We start from the raw sequence: 20246 nt of genomic DNA on the forward strand, positions 1-20246 counted from the left end.
GTACATAATTATATTACTAAATAGTTTTATATCGAAGAAGGAAATAGTTTATTTTAAATTAAATCATTTCTGAATTAATTTATTTGAGATTTTATGTACGTTTTTATTTAAGATTTAACTAGATTATGATCCGCGCGACATAACATATATTTTTTTAAATAATTAAATGTTGTTTAGTATCAAGAGATTTTAGCGGTATAAAATTATTTTTTTGTAGTTTATCTTGCTAATAATTTGGTTTATATTATAATCAGTTTAATTTTTTGTTTATAATTATTTTAAGAATTTACTTTCAAATAATATGTTTTAACATTATTATCTAAGTGTATTTTAATATATATAGATATATAATTATTTTGTTTTGTATAAATTAAATATGAAATTGTATAATACATTATTTAATTTAATTTTTAGTTAGTTCAACTCTTTTCGTTGTGAATTTTTAATAAAATCTGAGTAATTTATTTGATTAATTGTATGATATATTTAAATAAAATTTTAAGTATAAAGTTTATTTGATGTCAATTTATTTCATTTTATTTATATACAATATTTAATGTAATATGAAATTTTATTTGAATTAAAAAAATGTCATTTTTTATTTATGAAAAAATAAATACAATAACCCATTAATTTAATTGATTTGATATTGATTGAATTTTTTTTGTATTATCTATATCTGCAAAAATAAGTTATTCTTATTTTTAATTTTTTCATAAATTATTTGAATGTTCTAATCAGTTATTTGATGTAAATATTTGAAAGAAAATTAATAAAAGTTACTGAGAAATAAGACTTAGTGTTTTATATTGTTTGGACACAACATCAATTATTGTGTTGTTTGGAAACATATATACTAGTACAATATTATTTCCATAATTACTCTATAAAAGAGGACCGTATTTAATTTAAAATGCTACAAAAATATGGTCCAAATAAATGTTTCTGTTTTAAAGAGAAATTGACAGATTTTGAGCTAATTTAACAGATAGATTTGTAGGGGTTTAAAGAGTTTTCATAATTACATAGTTTGTAATGGGTATTTTATACCTTTAAATGTTGTGAAATTATATATCAAAATATTTTATTTTGTAAAATTTTAGTTAAAAACTCGCAATTAAAAACCGGATAAAACTTGGTAAAAACTTGAAAATCCGTCATTAACCCGCAACTGGCACTGGTTACCCAGATAAAAACTGGTGATATTTTCTAAACATATAATAAACCCTGATATACTTTTAAATTTTACATAAAATTTAATAAACTAAATTATTTGTAATTCTTTAGTTTTGATAAAAAAAATTACTATAATTTAAAGAAAATGAAGAAAATGGTGATAAAAAAACTAAAATTCATTGTTATAATTCAATATCATTTTATTTTCGTTATTGTTAATCTATTTAAAAATTTTGTCAATTTTATTTTCAATAATTTTTATTAATTTTATTATAACTTTCGTTAAAAGTTAATTATATAGTAATTGTTATTTACTCATTTATTAATTTTAACTAAAGTCTTAAGTTGGTATAAAAATTAGTTAATAATATTTTTTATGAGAAGGTAAAATTAAATAAAAGATTTTAAGTATTTAATTATATTTTGTGTAAACATGAATTTTTTTATATTTAACTATTTTCAATATTATATAAATATATTATTATATATTAAAATTTATTAATGTATTGATCCATAGTCCACCATAGTCGATCCAGTAATCTGGTGACCGAGAAAATAATCCGGTTCAGTGTTCGGATCAGATTAAAAACAAGAACAAAAGATGTATATAATGCAAGATAATGAATTGGTCCATGATGCAGATTGTTACTAATAAATAATAATGAATATATGTTGAATTACTAGAATATTTTATATCCAAAATTTTTTAAATTATCTTAATCATCCAAAAAATTATCAAAAATTCAGAAAATTTGACATTAATCCAAAACTCGATTTTTTTACTTTTCTAACCGAATTAACCAAAAAACCAGAACCGAATGGGATCTGAAATTATTCTGATGTAAGCCGGTTCCCAAGTTTGTTACCCAAACCGAACCAAAAAACCGAAAGAAACAAATCGAAACCCAATCGAACTTTCTAAATGTTCGAACGCATCCTACAGCTATAGAACCGAACCGAGTACCGAATGTCCACGGCTAATTCTGCACGTTGCTCACGGAACTACTCTAATAATTTTATATAGGCAAATTATGATATCTGAAAAAATAGATAAGAAAATAAAAGATAAATAAAAGGAGCTGGTAGAAATCTATTATATTCCCCATGAATTAGGAGCAAGAGTTCCGATCAACCCTCCGGTAACCTATTTCAAGGTTTTGAATTTTTGATGCTTATACAATTTTGCTTAGTCACATTTGGTAACTTTTCTATAAGATGATGATCATAAATAAGAGCTTTGCAGGCACACTTGTAAAATCTGGAGAGGCTATGGCTCCCAAAAAGGTTGAAACTGGTGGTAGAGATTTGATCAGTAGCTTACCAGATGAGCTTCTGAGTGAGATCCTATCTTTGCTTCCAACTAAAACTGCTGCTTCCACATCAATTCTCTCAAAGAGATGGAAGAATCTGTTGTCTCTGGTTCACAACCTTGATTTCGATGAGTCCACCATGGTCTTTGATCCCTCACTACCAAAAGCTGGTCTTCGCTTCATTGATTTCGTGAGGAGAACCCTTGTATTGCTAGGTGATTCTCCCATTCACAAATTATCTTTGGAATGGAAATCTGAGAAAGCTCAGCATCTTATCTACCCTCTGATCTACAATGCCCTACAACGTGAAGTCTTGGAGCTACATTTGATATCACCAAAACGTCAGTTCGTACCGTCTGAGTTGTTCTTTAGCAAGACACTGGTTAAGCTCACTCTAACACTTGGATGTTTTGCCCGAGAAACGACAACGTGCAGTGTGCTTTTCCCTGCGCTTAAATCTCTTTCTCTCTTTTCAGTCATGTTTGCTGCATCTTCTGAAATGTATGGTGTCCTCCTCGTTTTGGATCAAACAGGTTTGGGGTTCATCCATCAAGAGGATAACCATTTTCTACCGTTCTTGTGATCTAGATGATTACTCATGTTTTATCTTTAAGACCCCCAGTCTTGTGTTCCTTGACTACTCTAGTTACGCCGCACAAGATTATCTTGTTCAGTTTGATGATTCTCTTGTCGAAGCTAGATTGGATAGTCGGTTGTGGAAGTATTATAATCATGTCCTACCATTACCTATCTCATATGGTTATCAACTTTCAAAGCATGGTGAATATTGGGGGGATGCAACCAAACTCATTCTAGGAGTAAGCAATGTTGTGACCCTTCACTTGTCTCCTGATTCTCTTGAGGTGTTTTATTTCTGTTTTATTTGTGATCATGGGAAAATGATGAGGAGTTGCTGCTTATTGTCCTGTCGGGTGAAGGTGTTGAAGGTATATGGGTATGAAGGAAGTTGTGAAGAGTTGAATCAGATGAGACATTTCTTGAAGAATTTGAGGTTTCTCAAACTGGTTAAAGTTAAGGTTCAAGAGCAAGTTAACTACTTGTCGCTTACCATTGACCTAACTAAGCTCCTCTCTACAGCTTCTTCCAATAATTGCAAGATCCAATTCATTTGATTTCTCTTTCTTCACATTGTTTTCATTCGTAACTACATTCTTTACATTTCATTTCATTTCCAATGGTAAAAAACTGTACTCTGCATGCATGATTCCAAATCATATACAACACTCCTAAGCCTCTCCTCAGGTTTGCTCACAGCACAATCAGGGTCACTCTTTAAGATCATCATGCACTCCCCTCTCCACGATCACATTGATTCTCCATAACAGTATCCTGCTTTCCATTTTCATGGCTTTGATTGCGTAGAGCCTCGAAAGCAGACCCTTGACGAATCTGTAGTCGCTCGTACTGTACCATTTCACCTGTTTCTTGACAACTTTCTCCAAATCTCTGAAAGCTCTCCTCACAACCCCAACTTCCATTCCTCCTCTTTCCACAAGCTCTCTCACCGAATCTATCATCTTCAAAGTAATCTCCTTAACAGAATCAGCATGACTTGTGACCTCTACCAAGTGAATCGCTGCACAAAAAGCACCCACAAACGCCAAGACCCAGCAACTATTATCTTCTACCAGAAGCAGCTGTAGCCTTGCGTTGATCTCAGGGAGAAGAATATCAATCACATGAATCAAAATATCCATATCATCAAGCATCATTGTTAGAGACTGGAAGATATAGACCGCTTTCTCGAACTGTGTTTTGCATTGTGATGCAATATATTCCCATAGATCGAACCATTTGTCTTCTCCTTCGTTGCTTAACACTTCATTAGCAACGTGGAACACCACTTCGCCTAGGACTTTGAACATGCTGTCTGAGACTGAGAGCCGGTCTTCCTTAAGGCAAGAAATGAGCAGTGGCTGGAGCTGTCTCATCACTGAAACCTCTATCACCACCTTCTTGGTAGCGTGATCAGAGAGCAGGAGGTTTAGCCTTCTGATAGCCAACTCTCTGGAACTCTCTTCGAGATCGGTTACCGCAAAGATTCTCAAGATCTCAAGTGGTGATGATAAGGTGGACAAATGGTTACACCAATCAATTTCAAACCCTCCTGATATGTGATCATCATCATCATCATCATCATCATGGCCATACATGTTGGGTTTCCGAAGCACATTCGAAATCTCACTCTTTACCTTCTTGCCTTGTTTCTTAGATTCGTGACGGCAAGAAGCAATCTTGAAAGCTAACTCCGCTACAAAGGTGCGCTGTTCCTTATTGTACTTAGAGAGGGTGCCGTCTCGTGCAAGGAACGTCTTGAGATCTTCAAGCCCTCTATCAACAAACTCTCCCATTCCTTTCTTCACCACATCACTCGCTAACTTGAGAACACGCTCCATCAAGGTCGATTCCATCTCCGAATCCGCGGCATGAACCCCAATTTTAACAACAGTTTCAAACGCCAAGACCCAATCTTGGACTCCAACTCTCTCAGGGCTAAGCAGCACCAACTCGGCTTCATCGTAAACTCTCTGCATAACTGGTAGGCTGATGAAGTCATCGCAGACCGCAGGCACATCGAGGAAGACATGAAAAGCTCTGCAAGGGTAGCTATCAGTAAGTCCGAGGATGCAACCGTTGAGCTCCTCCCATCCTCCATCATCTAACATACCAACGTTGTAAGCCACGAAAGAGACGATTCTCCGGAGGATCTTGATGTCAGATTCTCCCGTTTCTTCCATCTCCAAGCACGAGATCACGAGCGGTTTGACGTCGCGGAGAGCGGAGGGAGAGAACTGGAAGTTGCGGCTTCTGAGCTCGGTGGTTGCTTGGGAGAGAAGATAGATCATCCGGAACCTGAGGAGGCCATCGGTGGAACAGCTTCGATACGCCTTGAGGAGCTTTAGGGTTAAGAAGTCTGCGAAATGAGCGACGCAGCATTCGTAGAGAGCACGCGCCGATTTGTACTCGATGCTTTCTTGGCTCTTGAAGAGCGCGTCGAGGACGGCCGCTACTTCGTTGCAGGTTTCGGTTTTGAGAAAATCTCTGGCTTTCGACATCTGATTCCAAGATTCCTCCAGTGCAGCAATCCATGGATCCTCCATTGCAGCTTCTTCTTCTTCTTCTTCGGCCATTTTCTTTTCTTTTTCCCGAGAAAATTTCGCTTCTTTTGTCTGGAAAATGGGGCTTAGTAAGAGACGTTGCGGTTTATTTGTTTTGAGGACGAATGTATAAACCGGAGTGAACCTAATTGAACCAACGGAGGCACGTGCTGTGCATATGGCTCCAAGAGGGCTTAGTTTGATATGGGCTTATAATGGGCCCATTTGTGTGTGATAATGGTGGCGTTTGCGTCTTTGTCCCGCCACTCTGTATTAAATCAGGTTTTCAAATAAGTGTGTATCTGCTTCGGGAAGGATTGAATCTTAGGGCGGGGATGAATTTGGGGGAATTAAACAAGGTGTGGGAGATTAAAGCGCTTAAGAAGAAACCGAGGGAAGAAGAAGCGAGGAAGATTCTGGAGAAAGTGGCGAATCAGGTTCAGCCCATTATGACTCGACGCAAATGGCGTGTCAAGCTTCTCTCCGAGTTCTGGTAATTTTTTTTTATTAAAAAGGGGCTCTCTTTCCTCTTTTAATCATCTGATGTTCTTAGGGTTTATTAATGCTATTGTTGATTTCAGCCCAACGAATCCAAGGCTTTTGGGGGTGAATGTTAATAGAGGCGTTCACGTCAAATTGAGGCTTCGCAGGGTAAACCACGATGGAGACTTCTTATCATATCACGAAGTTCTTGACACTATGCTCCACGAGCTTTGCCACAACGCCCATGGCCCTCACAACGCTTCTTTCTACAAGCTCTGGGATGAACTTCGAAAGGTACTCTTTCTTCCTTTCCTTTGAATATTATCTGATGTTTGATGTTTTTTTTTGTAATGGTAGGATGTTCTCTTTGTTGAATATTATCATTGTTCTAAGCTCATGTTTAGCTGCATCACTGTACCTTATTTTAGATAAAATCTAATTGGTGGAATTGTGATTCTTATGTAGGGGATAGTCATTTGCCTTTTCTGAAAGTAAAATGACTTTAGATTTTGGCTACTTGTTACTTGCTGCTGCATTACTAATTTTGTCCATGTGTTTGTTTTGTGCCAGGAATGTGAGGAGTTGATGTCAAAGGGTATTACAGGGACAGGCCGGGGCTTTGATGTTCCTGGCAAGCGCTTGGGTGGCTTTTCTCGTCAGCCTCCCCTCTCTTCTCTTCGCGCAACGGCAGCTACAGCAGCTGAAAAGAGAGTGCGTGCGGGTAATCTGTTACCCTCAGGACCTCAACGTCTTGGCGGTGATAGCAGCATTATGTCACATCTTACCCCAATCCAGGCTGCTGCAATGGCTGCTGAAAGGCGTTTCCTTGATGATGTATGGTGTGGTTCCCAATCCGCAGAGGCTTTTGAAGAGAAAGAAAATGATAGTCACACATGTACGGAACCCCTTTCGGTAAGGTCAGCAAAAAGAAGCAGTAGCTGCTCAAATGCTACCAATTCATCAGGCCCTCCATCTTCCTGGGGATCAGATGTCATTGATTTAACAGAGGAAGAAGCGTCTGAAAGTAGTAGATGTACTAAAAGAAGTTGCAACCCAGCTGGTGATCAAGGTCCTTCGTCTTCATCATCGACTGGTTACAATGCAAACCAAGGCAGAGAAGATACTGCTATGTGGGAGTGTGCAGAATGCACCTTACTGAACCCGGTGAGTCTTGTAAATATTGAGATAAATTGAAGCTTCATGCTATCTAATCCGTAGAATTCATGTTCTGTCCCGTTTTCTTGGAGCAGTTGTTGGCTCCAATATGCGAGCTATGCACTGCGGCAAAGCCAAAGGAAAGGGAGATGAAGCACAAAGTCTGGTCTTGCAAGTTCTGCACGCTTGAAAATGAGGTGATGCTGGAGAAATGTGAGGCTTGTGGTCAGTGGAGATACTCGTATGGACAGCCATTGGCGACTCGTGCTCCTAATGTTGGCACTTGAGGAGGCAGTCCCAGTGTTCTACATGGACTAAAAGTCCAGTCTTACCCATTTTTTTCATATAGCCAACGAGCAGTGACAACAAGATTCTCCAAGTTCTGTAAACCGAATCCCAACTTGGGCATTTAGACCTTTTAACTCCATTTGATATAAAGAATATTTCTATTTGGCAGCAAAGCAAAACACAAAACACAAAACACAAATAGATGAGCAAACGCAATTCCAAGAAAAATTGCCTTATTTTATACTCTTGTATCATTGCTATCCTTTTGCATTATATCAAACTGTCTGAACTTCCCAGTTCAGCCTGAATTTGAGGATTTTGTCTGTTGTTGTGAACAATCATTTTGATACTTATCTCTGTGTGTGAATTCAGGTATCAAGTTCTTCTTCAATCAGTGCAGGCGCGGAAAAGGTACAATTTGTACTGTCAGAACATACTACAATAGCTCACTTCTGTATGTAGAATTTGTCCACATCTCGTCCCTTGTGAAATAGATTGCCTTATTTCATTACGCTTACTCTTAGAAAGACTACGTAGTGAAACTTTACAACACTGCTCTTTTTTGGTGAGGTAGGCCGTAGGCCTCGAAGTTTGTATGTTGGTTAATATGACTCTATCTAGTACATGGGAATTGGATGGTTCTTAAGATCTTTTGACCAAGTCCATTGGCTATTAACTGTGTGCTGCATCTTCTCTGTGTTTGGGATGTATCTCTTTTACTCGAATGGAATTTATGGATTTGGCACATGGTAGACTATGTTATAAGGCTTTATGAAGAGATTCAGTATCCTTAAAAAGGTGGTGATGTTTCTGCTAGCAGATGGCACAAAAGCAAGAGATTGTGAATAGTTTATGATAAAGAGATGGTCAACAACCACACCATGTATTATAACAAAACGAAACATAGAAAGAGACGAACTGTTCTTGTGTTAAGATTAAAATATAAAAGAAACACACAAATCTAAGCATCACTAGAAGTGTCGAAGTTGTCGATTTTCAAGGGACTGATGTCATCTGCAACTTGGAACCCTCCGACGACTCGGGCAAAGAACACCATTTGTTGCTCCAGTGTGTATTTGATGTTCTCTGCCTGTTAACCAAATTATAAATATGCTTTTGCATTATTACTATAATCATATCTTTAAGACTCAGTCGTTGTACATGCAAAGTGATCAAAGAAAATGTTTACCTTGCGAAAACCGTGTTGTTCTCCTTCGTACTCGACAAGGGCAACAGGCAGACCTTTTTCCTTTAGTGCTTGATAGATTTTACGAGATTGATCCGGGGTTACAACCTGCAACACATACGAAGATGATGAATTCAATCTTCACACACGAGTGGTGAAAAAAACAAGAAGCAAGAGTGGCAAATTTAAAAACCTTGTCTTCCAATCCTTGGAAAAGGATGATGGGGCAAGAGAACCTATCGACGAAGTTGATTGGTGATCTCTCATAGAAATACTTTTCTTCTCCTACATTTGCGTACGTACTAGAGAATTATGGCAGCTGATCCAAAACAAAATTAAAGCAAATATAAATGAGCTCTTCGAGGCATTTGACTCACCAACAAGATTGTCGATATAGCGGGATTCAAACTTATGACCTTCTTCTTTCAGCATTTTTAAGTCAGCCACCTGCATTAAACAGAAGCCAAAGCAAAATATGAATTATCTACCTAGCTCATAAGGTCTTCAAGCACCAATCACCATATGTATTTGAAGAGAAGTGTAAAATTTCTGTTACGGTATTATAATATTAGTGTACTCACCCCGTATAAAGATGCTCCAGCCTTGAAGACATCTCTGAATGCCAATGCTGCAAGAGTTGTGTAACCTCCTGCAGAACCTCCAGATATACAGAGCCGCTTAACATCTGCCTTTCCAGAAGATACCTGCCCAAACCAAACATGTTTTGGAATTTTTGTTTCAACATAAAAATAGGCAAAGAAAATGCATACCAAGTACTTAGCACATCCACAACAGTCATCCACGTCGACAATCCCCCACCTCCGTAACAACCGCTCCCGATACTCTCGACCATAACCTTCAAAATAATGCAACATTTTGTCACAATAGACCAACGTTGTATGCAGACACGCTGAGAATGGGGCACTGAAAACAGGACGTCTCAAGACAATCTTCGTTGACAAAAATGATATAACTGTAGTACAAACCTGTGCTTCCACCATAATTGACATCAACAAATGCCCACCCTCGGCTTGTCCAGTACTGGATATTCAGGTTTAAGGATCCACGTGATTCAGCAGTAGGGCCTCCTGTAGATTCAGATGGTTGAAATTTTTTTATTAAAGAGGCATGCATAGCTGATTTTGCAATATTAGGATGAACAAGTTTGAACTAAGCAAGTTTAAAAGCATATGCAAATGGGTATGTTTGCATACCGTGACTCTTGACTAGCAATGGAGGTTTCTCCTCCATGCTAGCGTTGTAGAGCGGATTGGTTGGAGGATAATAGTAAGCATAAGCGTTTTGACCAGGAACCTCTGTTGGAAATTCAATCAATTCTGGCACGCTGAAGAAAGCCTTGTACTTTAGAACATCGGGGGAAGAAGACCAAACAATCTCAGAACTGAGTGCTTTCATCTTATGCTGATCCAGTGTTACCTGTTAATAGAAGAAGCTATAAATCTACTGCTATCCTCAGACACAATATATCCTCAATTAAAACCTACACTGTGAATCAGTTTTTACCTTGGCAACTGATGGTGGTAGAACTGCTGATGCTCCCTCAACATAAAGGCATTGATTACCCAATGTCTGAAAATGGAAGCACAGTTTTTCGTTACTTTTGGATTCAACTGGGAATCAAAGGCACAAACTTGAAAAGGACAAAAAAAAAAAACGAATATATTACAATGTTATCATAATCAGTTAAAGGAATATCAAGCAGAGAACATGAACCCTTGGAATCATCCAAAATGCCAAGATATGACTTTCCTTTTTGCCTGCATTCAGGAACAAAAAGTTGTTACCAAACAGAAACACAATTTTTCGATCGCAAATCTACATGGAATATCAGAGAACGGTTGAAGTACTTAAATTTTAGGTTTGCTCCGTATTACCTGTAGCTACACGCAATTATGTTCTTCTCTTCAGAGCACTCGATAATTTCGTAGGAGTTTGTACCGAAAACCCATAACGGTTTTGCAAACTCACCATCCAGAGGATATACTGAAACAACCTCATTGGTACTTTCAATCTGTGACAAAAATTTCATGTATTGATCAAAGGGAGACTAGAAAACTAAAATGTAACTATAAGTGGCAAATGGAAGAGTTTTTTTAACCCATTTATGTATATTCCAAAATCCGTTCTTTCTGTCAGTTACAAAAAAGAGTTCACCTGCACAATAAAGTCAGAGAGTCACAATCTTGGTTAATTGGTTAGAAGAAGAAAGATGATTGCAACGAGTGATTCCTTTTTTATTGTCAGAGACCCTAGTTTAGCCTAAAACTTATGAGAAACAAATGGAATATGGTAGATCGTTTTCTGCATATAATTTCATCTCAGACAAATACCTCTGGGTGACCACTTGGGCTCAGTGGGAGATTCCACATACTCGGGATCACAACCAGCAACACATACACGTTTATCAACAATTCTGCAAAAAAAAAGGTATAGGTCTCTGATTAATAATACAATGCAAGTGTAAAGGAATACAAAAAAGAACTATAAAAGCATGAACATGATCAGCGCTTCGGTATAAAGAAATCTAAAGTAATCCATCATATGCAAGTGGAAAGTAGCAGATGCTCACCCGGCCTGGGAAATGTAGCCAACCCAGAGCTGTGCTTTATCCCAAGGCATGTTAGGGTGACTCCATTCAATCCATGCCAATCGCTCACAGTTGGGGTCCAATCGTGGAAAGGCATAAAAATCATTGCCACTGACAAGAACTTTTGGTTCTGGATCACAAAAGAAGTACATTGCAAGTGTCAATGATCACCCACCCGGCACCCATATGAATTAATATCAGGGCAAGTAATAATACTTGACCCACTACAAAAAAAGTTGGATATATGATGATGATGATTTTACCTTCAAGTGTCTCTGCACTTAAATTGACCTCCACAATGGTGGTAATAGGGTTTGATGTGTCCTGGCGACCATCTACAAAGTCCATCCAGCCAGTCAGATGAGTTATAAAATCACTGACACAACACAAACACAACGAACGAACGAACCTTCCCTAACAGTAATGTAGCGGTGAAAGCGGGCATCAAAGACTCCATCGGCATAAGTAACAGCTGGGGAACCATAATCAGGGGTGATTGGCTTCGGAGGTGAATCTGAAAGTAAAGAACAACAAACAACATTGAGCCAATTAAGCAAACTCGAAGAGAGAGAGAGAGAGAGAGAGAGAGAGGTGTTCTAATTACCTTTGTGAAGAATGTGTTGCTTGTAAAGGCGCTGATCTTTGTAATTGGAGAAAACAAGTTGATCATCATCGTCTGAGGATGAAATCCGGAAAGCACCACCACCGTACTCTTGAGTTAGAGTCCTCACTGCCAACTCTTTTGGTGTGATATCAATTGGTTCCTTTTCTCCTCCCACCACCAAAACCCCTCTCCTTCCAAATTCAAATCATTCGCATCAGTGTTTCTGATTGAAATCAAAGTAGGTAGGAAGATAAGATACCCTGATTCGTTGGGGCGAGACTCGAGCCAGACGAGACGGCCGCGGGAATCGACGGCGGTGCCGCCGAGACGCTTCGAAGAACCGGAAACGATGTCGGCCGTGATCGGGGACTTCCAGGAGCCATAAGGAGCGGTGATTTTCTCTTGAAGAGGAGGGGAAGAAGAAGACGACGACATGGATGCGAAAGAGCGAGATGGTTTGAAGGAGAAGAGATTGAATCTTTGTTTGATGGAAGAAGAAGAAGATGGAGAAAGGAAGAGATGGCGAGCGTTAGAGGACAAGGAGGAAGAAGAAGGGAAACGAGTGAGTGAGGTCAAGACTGCCATTTACTCTCATCCTAGAATTTAATTTACTAATTTACCAACAACACTCAGGCACGTGCTTGGGCTTGGTTTGTGATGGGCTTATAATGGTGGCTCCGTTATGTTGTCTACTAGTATTATACCCCTTTTTTAACTCCATTATCCGATATTCAGTATCACTAAAAGGTGGTATTGTTGTTTCTGCCAGCAAGAGAATAGGATCAAGCTTAGATCATATTTTAGTGATACGATCTTGATATTTATTCAAGTTCCAACTTGATAAGATAATTCACTCATTGGTTTAAAGGAATGTGGATTACCCAAAAGTTTATAAGGTGTACATTGTTTATCACAAAGATATTCATTCAGATTCTTGTTATAACCACAGATATCCTAGAGTATATTCGACATTCTTCAATATTCTGTGAGAAGCAAACTAAATAGTAGTGTAGGGATTTTGTGTGTTTCGGTAAACTGAAGAGCCACTCTCATTTGAACGGTTGAAGTTGAAATGAAAACCAAATCATGTATGTGTGGTTGTGGGCAATGATAACGAAAGATTAGGATGTGATTTTGATTTTTTTTCCTTGTTGTTTTCTGATGTCAAAGACCCTTAAATTCCAACTAGATAAGATATTTTAACTCATCGGTTTACAGAATATGGATTCTTACACAACCAATATTTTGTCACATTATACCATGTGTCAAAGCATCGTTTAGACGCAATTGACAATAATGATAATATAACGTTTCTCTATACTTTTAAGTTTAATAACCAGTCAGTTGATTATCCTTACAATTTGGAATTTCCACTATTGACTAGTGAATTTATGTAACCATAATAATGGTCTTTCTAACCTTTTTCTTTGTGAACTAGCTTTTCATGTGTGCTATAAATTATACTATAAATGTAGATTTTCTTGCGTGAGTAAAATACTATCAAATTTTGTAGTTTACTCTAATCACACTTGAAACCTGTCAGTAGTGTAAAACCAAAATTGTGTGTAAAAGAACTGGTCACTAGTATGATACTATCAACACTGAAGATAAAAGCAATAATACAATTAATCAAATTAATCAGATCCTAATTATAAGAATGAGAAATAGGATTAGATTCATTCTTCTTGCTTGAAAGAGGAAAATGATTAGATTCAGCCATTCCGGTAACCTTGAAGAATCAATGGAGACTTTAGACAAACATATATGTCATTACAAACGTCACCGTTCTTCTTGTTTTACTTTTCTACAAATAATGTTTCATGTGTGATAAAAAGAACTGGTATTTTATTGTTTCGCAGAAATTTAGATAAGGACAAAATTTTATACCCGTAGAAACTCTAACACTGATAGAAAGATTTTATCAGAGAGAAGATAAATTTGAGGTTTAGAGATGCGTAATACAACGAACGTAAATGTTCGTATATATAGAAAGAAATTCACTGTGTAAATAGTGCAGCGGACCCCACATATTTTATATTTTTCAACATAAACGGCTGGCTGCTGGCTTTCTTAGCTGTCTTTCATAACACTCCCCCTTGGGGACCGGTGTCACTATCCACTCTCGCTTAACGTCTTTGTTGCCTCGTTAAAAACCTTTCCAGGAAAACCCAATGGGAAAAACCATAGTAAGGTAAAAAGAGTACAACCACGTAAGCTCCCCCTCGAATAAGCAGTCATATATCCTTCTGATGGCGCATTCCAATGTTGTGGATGTGTTTTCTGAATACCGAGGTAGGGAGTGATTTTTTGAAGAGGTCGGCTGCATTGTCGCATGATCGAACATATCTTACTTCAATCTCTTTATTCTTCTCGAGCTCTTGAGTGTATGAGAAGAACTTCGGAGGTATATGTTTGGTTCTATCGCTTTTGATATATCCTTCCTTCGTTTGAGCAACACATGCCGCGTTATCTTCATATAGATAGTTGGCTCCGCATTTTCGTCAATCCCACTGCTTGAACAGATGTGTCGGCTTATTGATCTTAGCCATACACATTCTCTACTTGCTTCATGGAGTGCAATGATCTCAGCGTGATTTGAAGAAGTAGCAACAAGTGTCTGCTTCTGAGAACGCCAAGATATGGCGGTGCCTCCAATTGTAAAAACATATCCTGTCTGGGATCGAGCTTTGTGTGGATCTGACAAATAACCTGCATCTGCAAAACCAATCATTTGACCTTTTGAACTTTTAGGATAAAACAAGCCTAAATCAGTTGTTCCTTGAAGGTAACGAAAGACATGTTTAATTCCATTCCAATGTCTTCGTGTAGGAGACGAACTGAATCTCGCTAAAAGATTAACAGCAAAAGATATGTCAGGTCGAGTACAATTTGCAAGATACATAAGAGCTCCAATTGCACTTAAGTATGGAGTTTCAGGACCAAGTATTTCTTCATTTTCCTCAGATGGTCGAAACGGATCATTTTCAACATTAAGTGATCTAACGACCATCGGGGTGCTAAGAGGAGTTGCTTTATCCATGTTAAAGCGTTTCAATACTCGTTTGGTATATGTAGACTGGTGTACAAATATACCCTTTCGAGAATGCTCAATTTGTAATCCTAGACAATATTTTGTCTGGCCGAGATCTTTCATCTCAAATTCTCCTTTCAGATAGTTTGATGCCTTTTGGATTTCGTTTTGAGTTCCAATAATATTAAGATCATCAACGTACACCGCGATTATCACAAATCCGGATGTTGTTTTCTTTATGAAAACACAAGGGCATATAGGATCATTCGTGTATCCTTCTTTTGTTAAGTGTTCGCTGAGACGATTATACCACATTCGTCCAGATTGTTTTAACCCATATAATGATCTTTGCAATTTTATTGCACATAACTCTTTAGGTTTGGAACTTAACGTTTCTGGCATTTTAAATCCATCTGGGATTCTCATATAGATATCAGTATCTAATGATCCATATAAATATGCCGTAACGACATCCATGAGACGCATTTCTAAATTTTCATTGGCCGCTAGGCTCATCAGGAATCTAAATGTGATTGCGTCCATGACAGGAGAATAAGTTTCCTCATAATCAATTCCTGGCCTTTGAGAGAAACCTTGGGCTACGAGACGAGCTTTGTATCTTGTAATCTCGTTTTTCTCATTTCTTTTTCGGACAAACACCCATTTGTACCCAACAGGTTTTACATCTTTGGGTGTGAGCACAATAGGTCCGAATACATTTCGTTTGTTAAGCGAATCTAATTCGACTTGAATTGCATCTTTCCATTTTATCCAGTCATGTCTCTTTTGACATTCATATACAGACTTTGGTTCTGGATCTTCGTTTTCTTCATTTATTTCCTTTGCTAAAAGGTATGAGAAAACGTCATCAATATCATCCATCTCATTTCGTTTCCATATCTTTCCATTATGGATGTAATTGATAGAAATCTCATGATTTCCTTCAGATTCAAGATGCTTTATATTGTCGTTAGATTCACAATTTTCTTCGTCCAAAATATTTTCTGTTATTTTGGGAGTATCATGCTTTTCACATTCCTTACGTTTTCTAGGAAGTTTATCCTTTGAACCAATAGGTCTACCGCGCTTTAAACGTGTTCCTGATTCACGTGTATCAACTGCCGTTCCACCATTTTGTGGTATTTCAATACGAGCAGGAGTATTTGCAGCGGGTATATGTGATTTAGTTACCATTTTGGTATCAGCAAATGCATCAGGTAGCTGATTTGCTATATTTTGTAAATGCATGATACGTCGAACTTCTAGTTCTGACTGTTTCGTAGGAGGATCAAGGTGTAATAACGATGGTACACTCCATTTGATCTCTTTTCCTACTTGTTTATTGTCTCCCCCTAGAGTTGGGAATTCTTTCTCATTGAAATGACAATCGGCAAATCGTGCCGTAAACACATCACCAGTTTGTGGTTCTAGGTATCTTATTATTGATGGAGAATCATAGCCAATATATATTCCCAACCGTCTTTGCGGTCCCATCTTTGTACGTTGCGGTGGTGCTATTGGAATATAAACCGCACAACCAAAGATTTTTAGATGAGAGATATTTGGTTCTTTTCCAAATGCTAACTGTAATGGGGAATATCTATGGTATGCACTTGGTCTTATCCGAATTAGTGCTTCTGCATGCAAAATAGCATGTCCCCATACAGAGGTTGGGAGTTTTGATCTCATGATCAATGGCCTTGCAATTAGTTGCAGCCGTTTAATTAATGATTCTGCCAAACCATTTTGTGTATGAACATGAGCAACAGAATGCTCTACTTCAATCCCTGATACCATACAATAATCATTAAAAGCTTGGGATGTGAATTCACCAGCGTTATCTAATCTAACTCTTTTAATTGGATAATCTGAGAACTGTGCTCTTAATTTGATTATCTGAGTTAGAAATCTCGCAAATGCCATATTTCGAGATGATAACAAACAAACATGTGACCATCTACTCGATGCATCGATTAATACCATAAAGTAGTAGAATGGTCCACACGGTGGATGTATTGGTCCACAAATATCACCTTGGATTCTTTCCAAAAACTTTGGTGATTCTTTGTCAACTTTGGTTGGTGATGGTCTTATGATTAATTTCCCAAGAGCACACGCATCACATGTCATTTTATTACTTTGGTATATATCTTGGGTTTTTATTGAATGACCATGTGAGCTTTCAATGATTTTTCGCATCATTGTAGTGCCTGGATGACCAAGGCGATCATGCCATAATGTAACATCTTCTGGATTTCTTTTTATCACAAGATGTGATTCTATAGCATCAATATAAGTGTGATGCAATCCAGAAGGAAGTTCTGGAAATTTTTCCAGTACAAGGCCTTTGCCTGATTTTTCAGAAGTTATATACAAATACTTCTTTCCATTCTCAGTTGCAGACTGAGTGTTATACCCTTGACGGTATATATCTTTGAAACTCAACAAATTTCTCTTAGAATTTGGAGAATATAAGGCATTATCTATGGAAAACTTTGTTCCATTAGGCAACATAAAGTTCGCCTTGCCAATTCCTTCGATCAGGTCTGTAGGACCTGATATTGTGTTTATAGTCATTTTTACTGACTTTAAAGTAGAGAAATATCTCTTATCCTTCAGTATAGTGTGCGTTGTGCCACTATCTGGTATGCAAACTTCTCTACCAATTTGTTTAGTTGTTGTTCCATTTGCTTTCTTATCCATTTCTGTAACACACAGTTAATATTAATAAAGAAAATAAACTTTCATAAGTAAACATATTATTCATCAATAACAAGTACACAATAATTATACATTATATATTTTGAAATACAACATTATTTTGAAAGTGAAATACATAATATTTTATGGCATCACTAGGCATTATTAAGCTTGATCAGTACAAGCACTTCAATTATTTTGATGAGTGGCCTCGTCGAAATCTCCCATAAAGTCAGAGGATTCGAGGTATGTCGATGTTGTACCCACAAGGTGTTCATTGAGATTTACTTCCTTTGCCTTGCCTTTAATAGATTCTTGGTACAATTGGCATAGATGCCGAGGAGTTCGACATACTTGAGACCAGTGTCCCTTCGATCCACATCTGTAACAGACGTTCTCATTTTTATGAGTAGGGTTTTCTTGGGTTTCTTTCCCTTTTACCCGATCAGATCGATTCCATGTGTTGGATCCCCTTCCTCTTGGGTTGTTACTCCTTTCATGGTTGCGGTTAAATCGATAACCACGACCACGACCAAAACCACGATTGTGACCACGGCCACGACCACGCCCACGATAGGAATAATTTCCTTTTTCCGGATTTTTTATATCCGTTGCATTTACCTCAGGAAATGCTTTGGTTCCCGTGGGTCGGGCATTGTGGTTTTTAATGAGGAGTTCATTATTTCTCTCCGCTATTATAAGCGCCACAGCGAGTTCAGAGAACCTCGTATACCCACAATTTCTATATTGTTCTTGTAGAACATAATGATTTTTGTGGAACGTTTGGTAAGTTTTCTCGAGCATTTCTGCTTCCGAGACAGGCTTACCGCAATAATCTAATTGCGCCGCTATTCTCAATATAGCGGAATTGTACGTTTCCACTTTTTCAAAATCTTGAAATCGTAGATTTTTCCACTCATCGAGTGCATGGGGGAGAGTAATTTTCTTTTGGTTATCAAACCTCTCCTTCAGAGCTTTCCAAAGATCTAAGGGATCTTTGGTTCTCGCATAATCATGCGTAAGATTTTCATCTAGATGCCTTCTCAGAAATATCACGGCCTTAGCCTTTTCATGAGAGGTTGATATATTGCCGTCTTTTATTGTTCCGAGTATTTCCTCGGAATCTAGATGAAGCTCCATGTTTGTAACCCATGCCGTGTAGTTTGTCCCAGTTACTTCCAATGCCGGAAACTGAAGTTTCTCGATTTTTGCCATTTGTATTTCTAAAGCACATAAATAAAAAATTATTAAAATATTATTCATATTAAAAGGAACCGTTTACATTAATCATGCAAGCAATTACAAGGAGAAGCGATGTAAAGAAAATTAAACCGATATTCATCTTAAATTCACTCGGAGTAAATTCTCCAACGAATAAACCATAAATAGAAACACAAATAAAAATGGCACATAAAAACAAAAGTGCGCGAATCATCTTTCTTGAAATGAGAAATCGGAGGAGAGCGATTTGAAATTTTTTTTTGAGAGAAGATGAAATGTTTTGGATGATGAAATGGAGTGAAAATGAGTTGTATTTATAGATGAAAATTACTGTTCATGACCGTTGGAGAAAGGGGAAACTTTTGAAAAAATTTCTTTGTGACCGTTGGGGTTAAATCGAGTGCACTAAAAATCAGTCTGAAAATATCGTATTAAACAGTCAATCAAATCTATAAAAATTCATAAAAGTAAAAATTATGGCAATGAAATATTTATGTTATGACAACAAATCATGCGACGGCTCAGCCGATCAATGCAGAGTAATAAATAAATTATACGGCGGCTCGGCCGACCAATTAATAATAAACAGAATATAAGGCGGCTCGGCCGACCAATAAATAATAAACAGAATATAAGGCGGCTCGGCCGACCAATAAATAATAAACAGAATATAAGGCGGCTCGGCCGACCAATAAATAATAAACAGAATATAAGGCGGCTCGGCCGACCAATAAATAAATTAAATTACTAGTAAATAATATAGGCGGTATTCCGGCCATTATAACATGATATAAATAATAGTAGAGGCGGTATACCAACCGTTATAACAGGGTATAAATGATACAAATAAATTTTACCGAATCGCAGAGTGATCGTGCTGATAACGTGTTATAAAAAGAATTGGTATTTTATTGTTTCGCAGGAATTTAGATAAGGGCGAAATTTTATATCCGTAAAAACTTTAACACTGATAGAAAGATTTTATCAGAGAGAGAAGAGAAATTTGAGGTTTAGAGATGCGTAATACAACGAACGTAAATGTTCGTATATATAGAAAGAAATTCACTGTACAAATAATGCAACGGACCCCACATCTTTTATATTTTTCAACATAAACGGCTGGCTGCTGGCTTTCTTTAGCTGTCTTTCATAACATCATGTTCTTTTTCTTAGCTTTACAAAACTGGTCCAAATCATTAATTTGTTTTCTCAATAATTAGATAAAATCAAAATTGAATAGTATATACAACTACTAGTGTTAGTTATTTTTATTGTTGCTTTGAACTACTTATAGAAATAAAATAAAGAACAATTTAGGAGCTCGATGATATTGATTAAAAAGCATTAACCTGCTTAGAAAATTTC

At 37.3% G+C, this 20246-nt stretch overlaps 4 protein-coding genes across 4 annotated transcripts; 2 read left to right on the top strand and 2 right to left on the bottom strand.

Annotated features, from left to right (window-relative positions):
* Window positions 1-1659: 1659 nt before the first annotated feature.
* On the top strand, window positions 1660-3094 carry LOC106354104 (F-box/LRR-repeat protein At1g48400-like). The gene is made up of 2 exons (XM_048751517.1): window positions 1660-2330; window positions 2420-3094. The coding sequence occupies exon 2, from the start codon at window positions 2446-2448 to the stop codon at window positions 3067-3069; it is 624 nt and encodes a 207-aa protein (XP_048607474.1). The 5' UTR covers window positions 1660-2330; window positions 2420-2445; the 3' UTR covers window positions 3070-3094.
* Window positions 3095-3594: 500 nt separating this feature from the next.
* Window positions 3595-5807, bottom strand: LOC106429056. The gene has a single exon (XM_013869800.3). The coding sequence runs from the start codon at window positions 5636-5638 to the stop codon at window positions 3773-3775; it is 1866 nt and encodes a 621-aa protein (XP_013725254.2). The 5' UTR covers window positions 5639-5807; the 3' UTR covers window positions 3595-3772.
* On the top strand, window positions 5756-7694 carry LOC106354105. Its single transcript, XM_013793963.3, has 4 exons — window positions 5756-6098; window positions 6187-6382; window positions 6659-7252; window positions 7339-7694. Exons 1-4 carry the CDS (start codon window positions 5821-5823, stop codon window positions 7528-7530), a joined length of 1260 nt encoding a protein of 419 aa, XP_013649417.2. The 5' UTR covers window positions 5756-5820; the 3' UTR covers window positions 7531-7694.
* Window positions 7695-8367: 673 nt separating this feature from the next.
* LOC106429057 lies at window positions 8368-12540 on the bottom strand. The gene is made up of 18 exons (XM_048751516.1): window positions 12189-12540; window positions 11930-12120; window positions 11735-11839; window positions 11589-11660; window positions 11308-11455; window positions 11069-11151; window positions 10837-10892; window positions 10613-10749; window positions 10405-10495; window positions 10242-10307; window positions 9932-10154; window positions 9704-9805; window positions 9488-9573; window positions 9299-9421; window positions 9095-9164; window positions 8911-9002; window positions 8721-8825; window positions 8368-8621 (listed from the first exon to the last, which is right to left on the bottom strand). Exons 1-18 carry the CDS (start codon window positions 12512-12514, stop codon window positions 8493-8495), a joined length of 2205 nt encoding a protein of 734 aa, XP_048607473.1. The 5' UTR covers window positions 12515-12540; the 3' UTR covers window positions 8368-8492.
* Between the last annotated feature and the right edge of the window lie 7706 nt (window positions 12541-20246).

This window comes from Brassica napus, chromosome C3, assembly GCF_020379485.1.
Source record: "Brassica napus cultivar Da-Ae chromosome C3, Da-Ae, whole genome shotgun sequence".
Lineage (NCBI taxonomy): Eukaryota > Viridiplantae > Streptophyta > Magnoliopsida > Brassicales > Brassicaceae > Brassica > Brassica napus.

Coding starts and splice junctions, on each gene's coding strand:
- LOC106354104 (XM_048751517.1), top strand. CDS start 2,446: ATGGCTCCCAAAAAGGTTGAAACTGGTGGTAGAGATTTGATCAGTAGC.
- LOC106429056 (XM_013869800.3), bottom strand. CDS start 5,638: ATGGCCGAAGAAGAAGAAGAAGAAGCTGCAATGGAGGATCCATGGATT.
- LOC106354105 (XM_013793963.3), top strand. CDS start 5,821: ATGGGCCCATTTGTGTGTGATAATGGTGGCGTTTGCGTCTTTGTCCCG. Junction 6,383..6,658: donor TCTGGGATGAACTTCGAAAG/GTACTCTTTCTT, acceptor GTTTTGTGCCAG/GAATGTGAGGAGTTGATGTC. Junction 7,253..7,338: donor AATGCACCTTACTGAACCCG/GTGAGTCTTGTA, acceptor TTCTTGGAGCAG/TTGTTGGCTCCAATATGCGA.
- LOC106429057 (XM_048751516.1), bottom strand. CDS start 12,514: ATGGCAGTCTTGACCTCACTCACTCGTTTCCCTTCTTCTTCCTCCTTG. Junction 10,893..11,068: donor GCCCAAGTGGTCACCCAGAG/GTATTTGTCTGA, acceptor TTTATTGTGCAG/GTGAACTCTTTTTTGTAACT. Junction 8,622..8,720: donor AACAACACGGTTTTCGCAAG/GTAAACATTTTC, acceptor TTTGGTTAACAG/GCAGAGAACATCAAATACAC.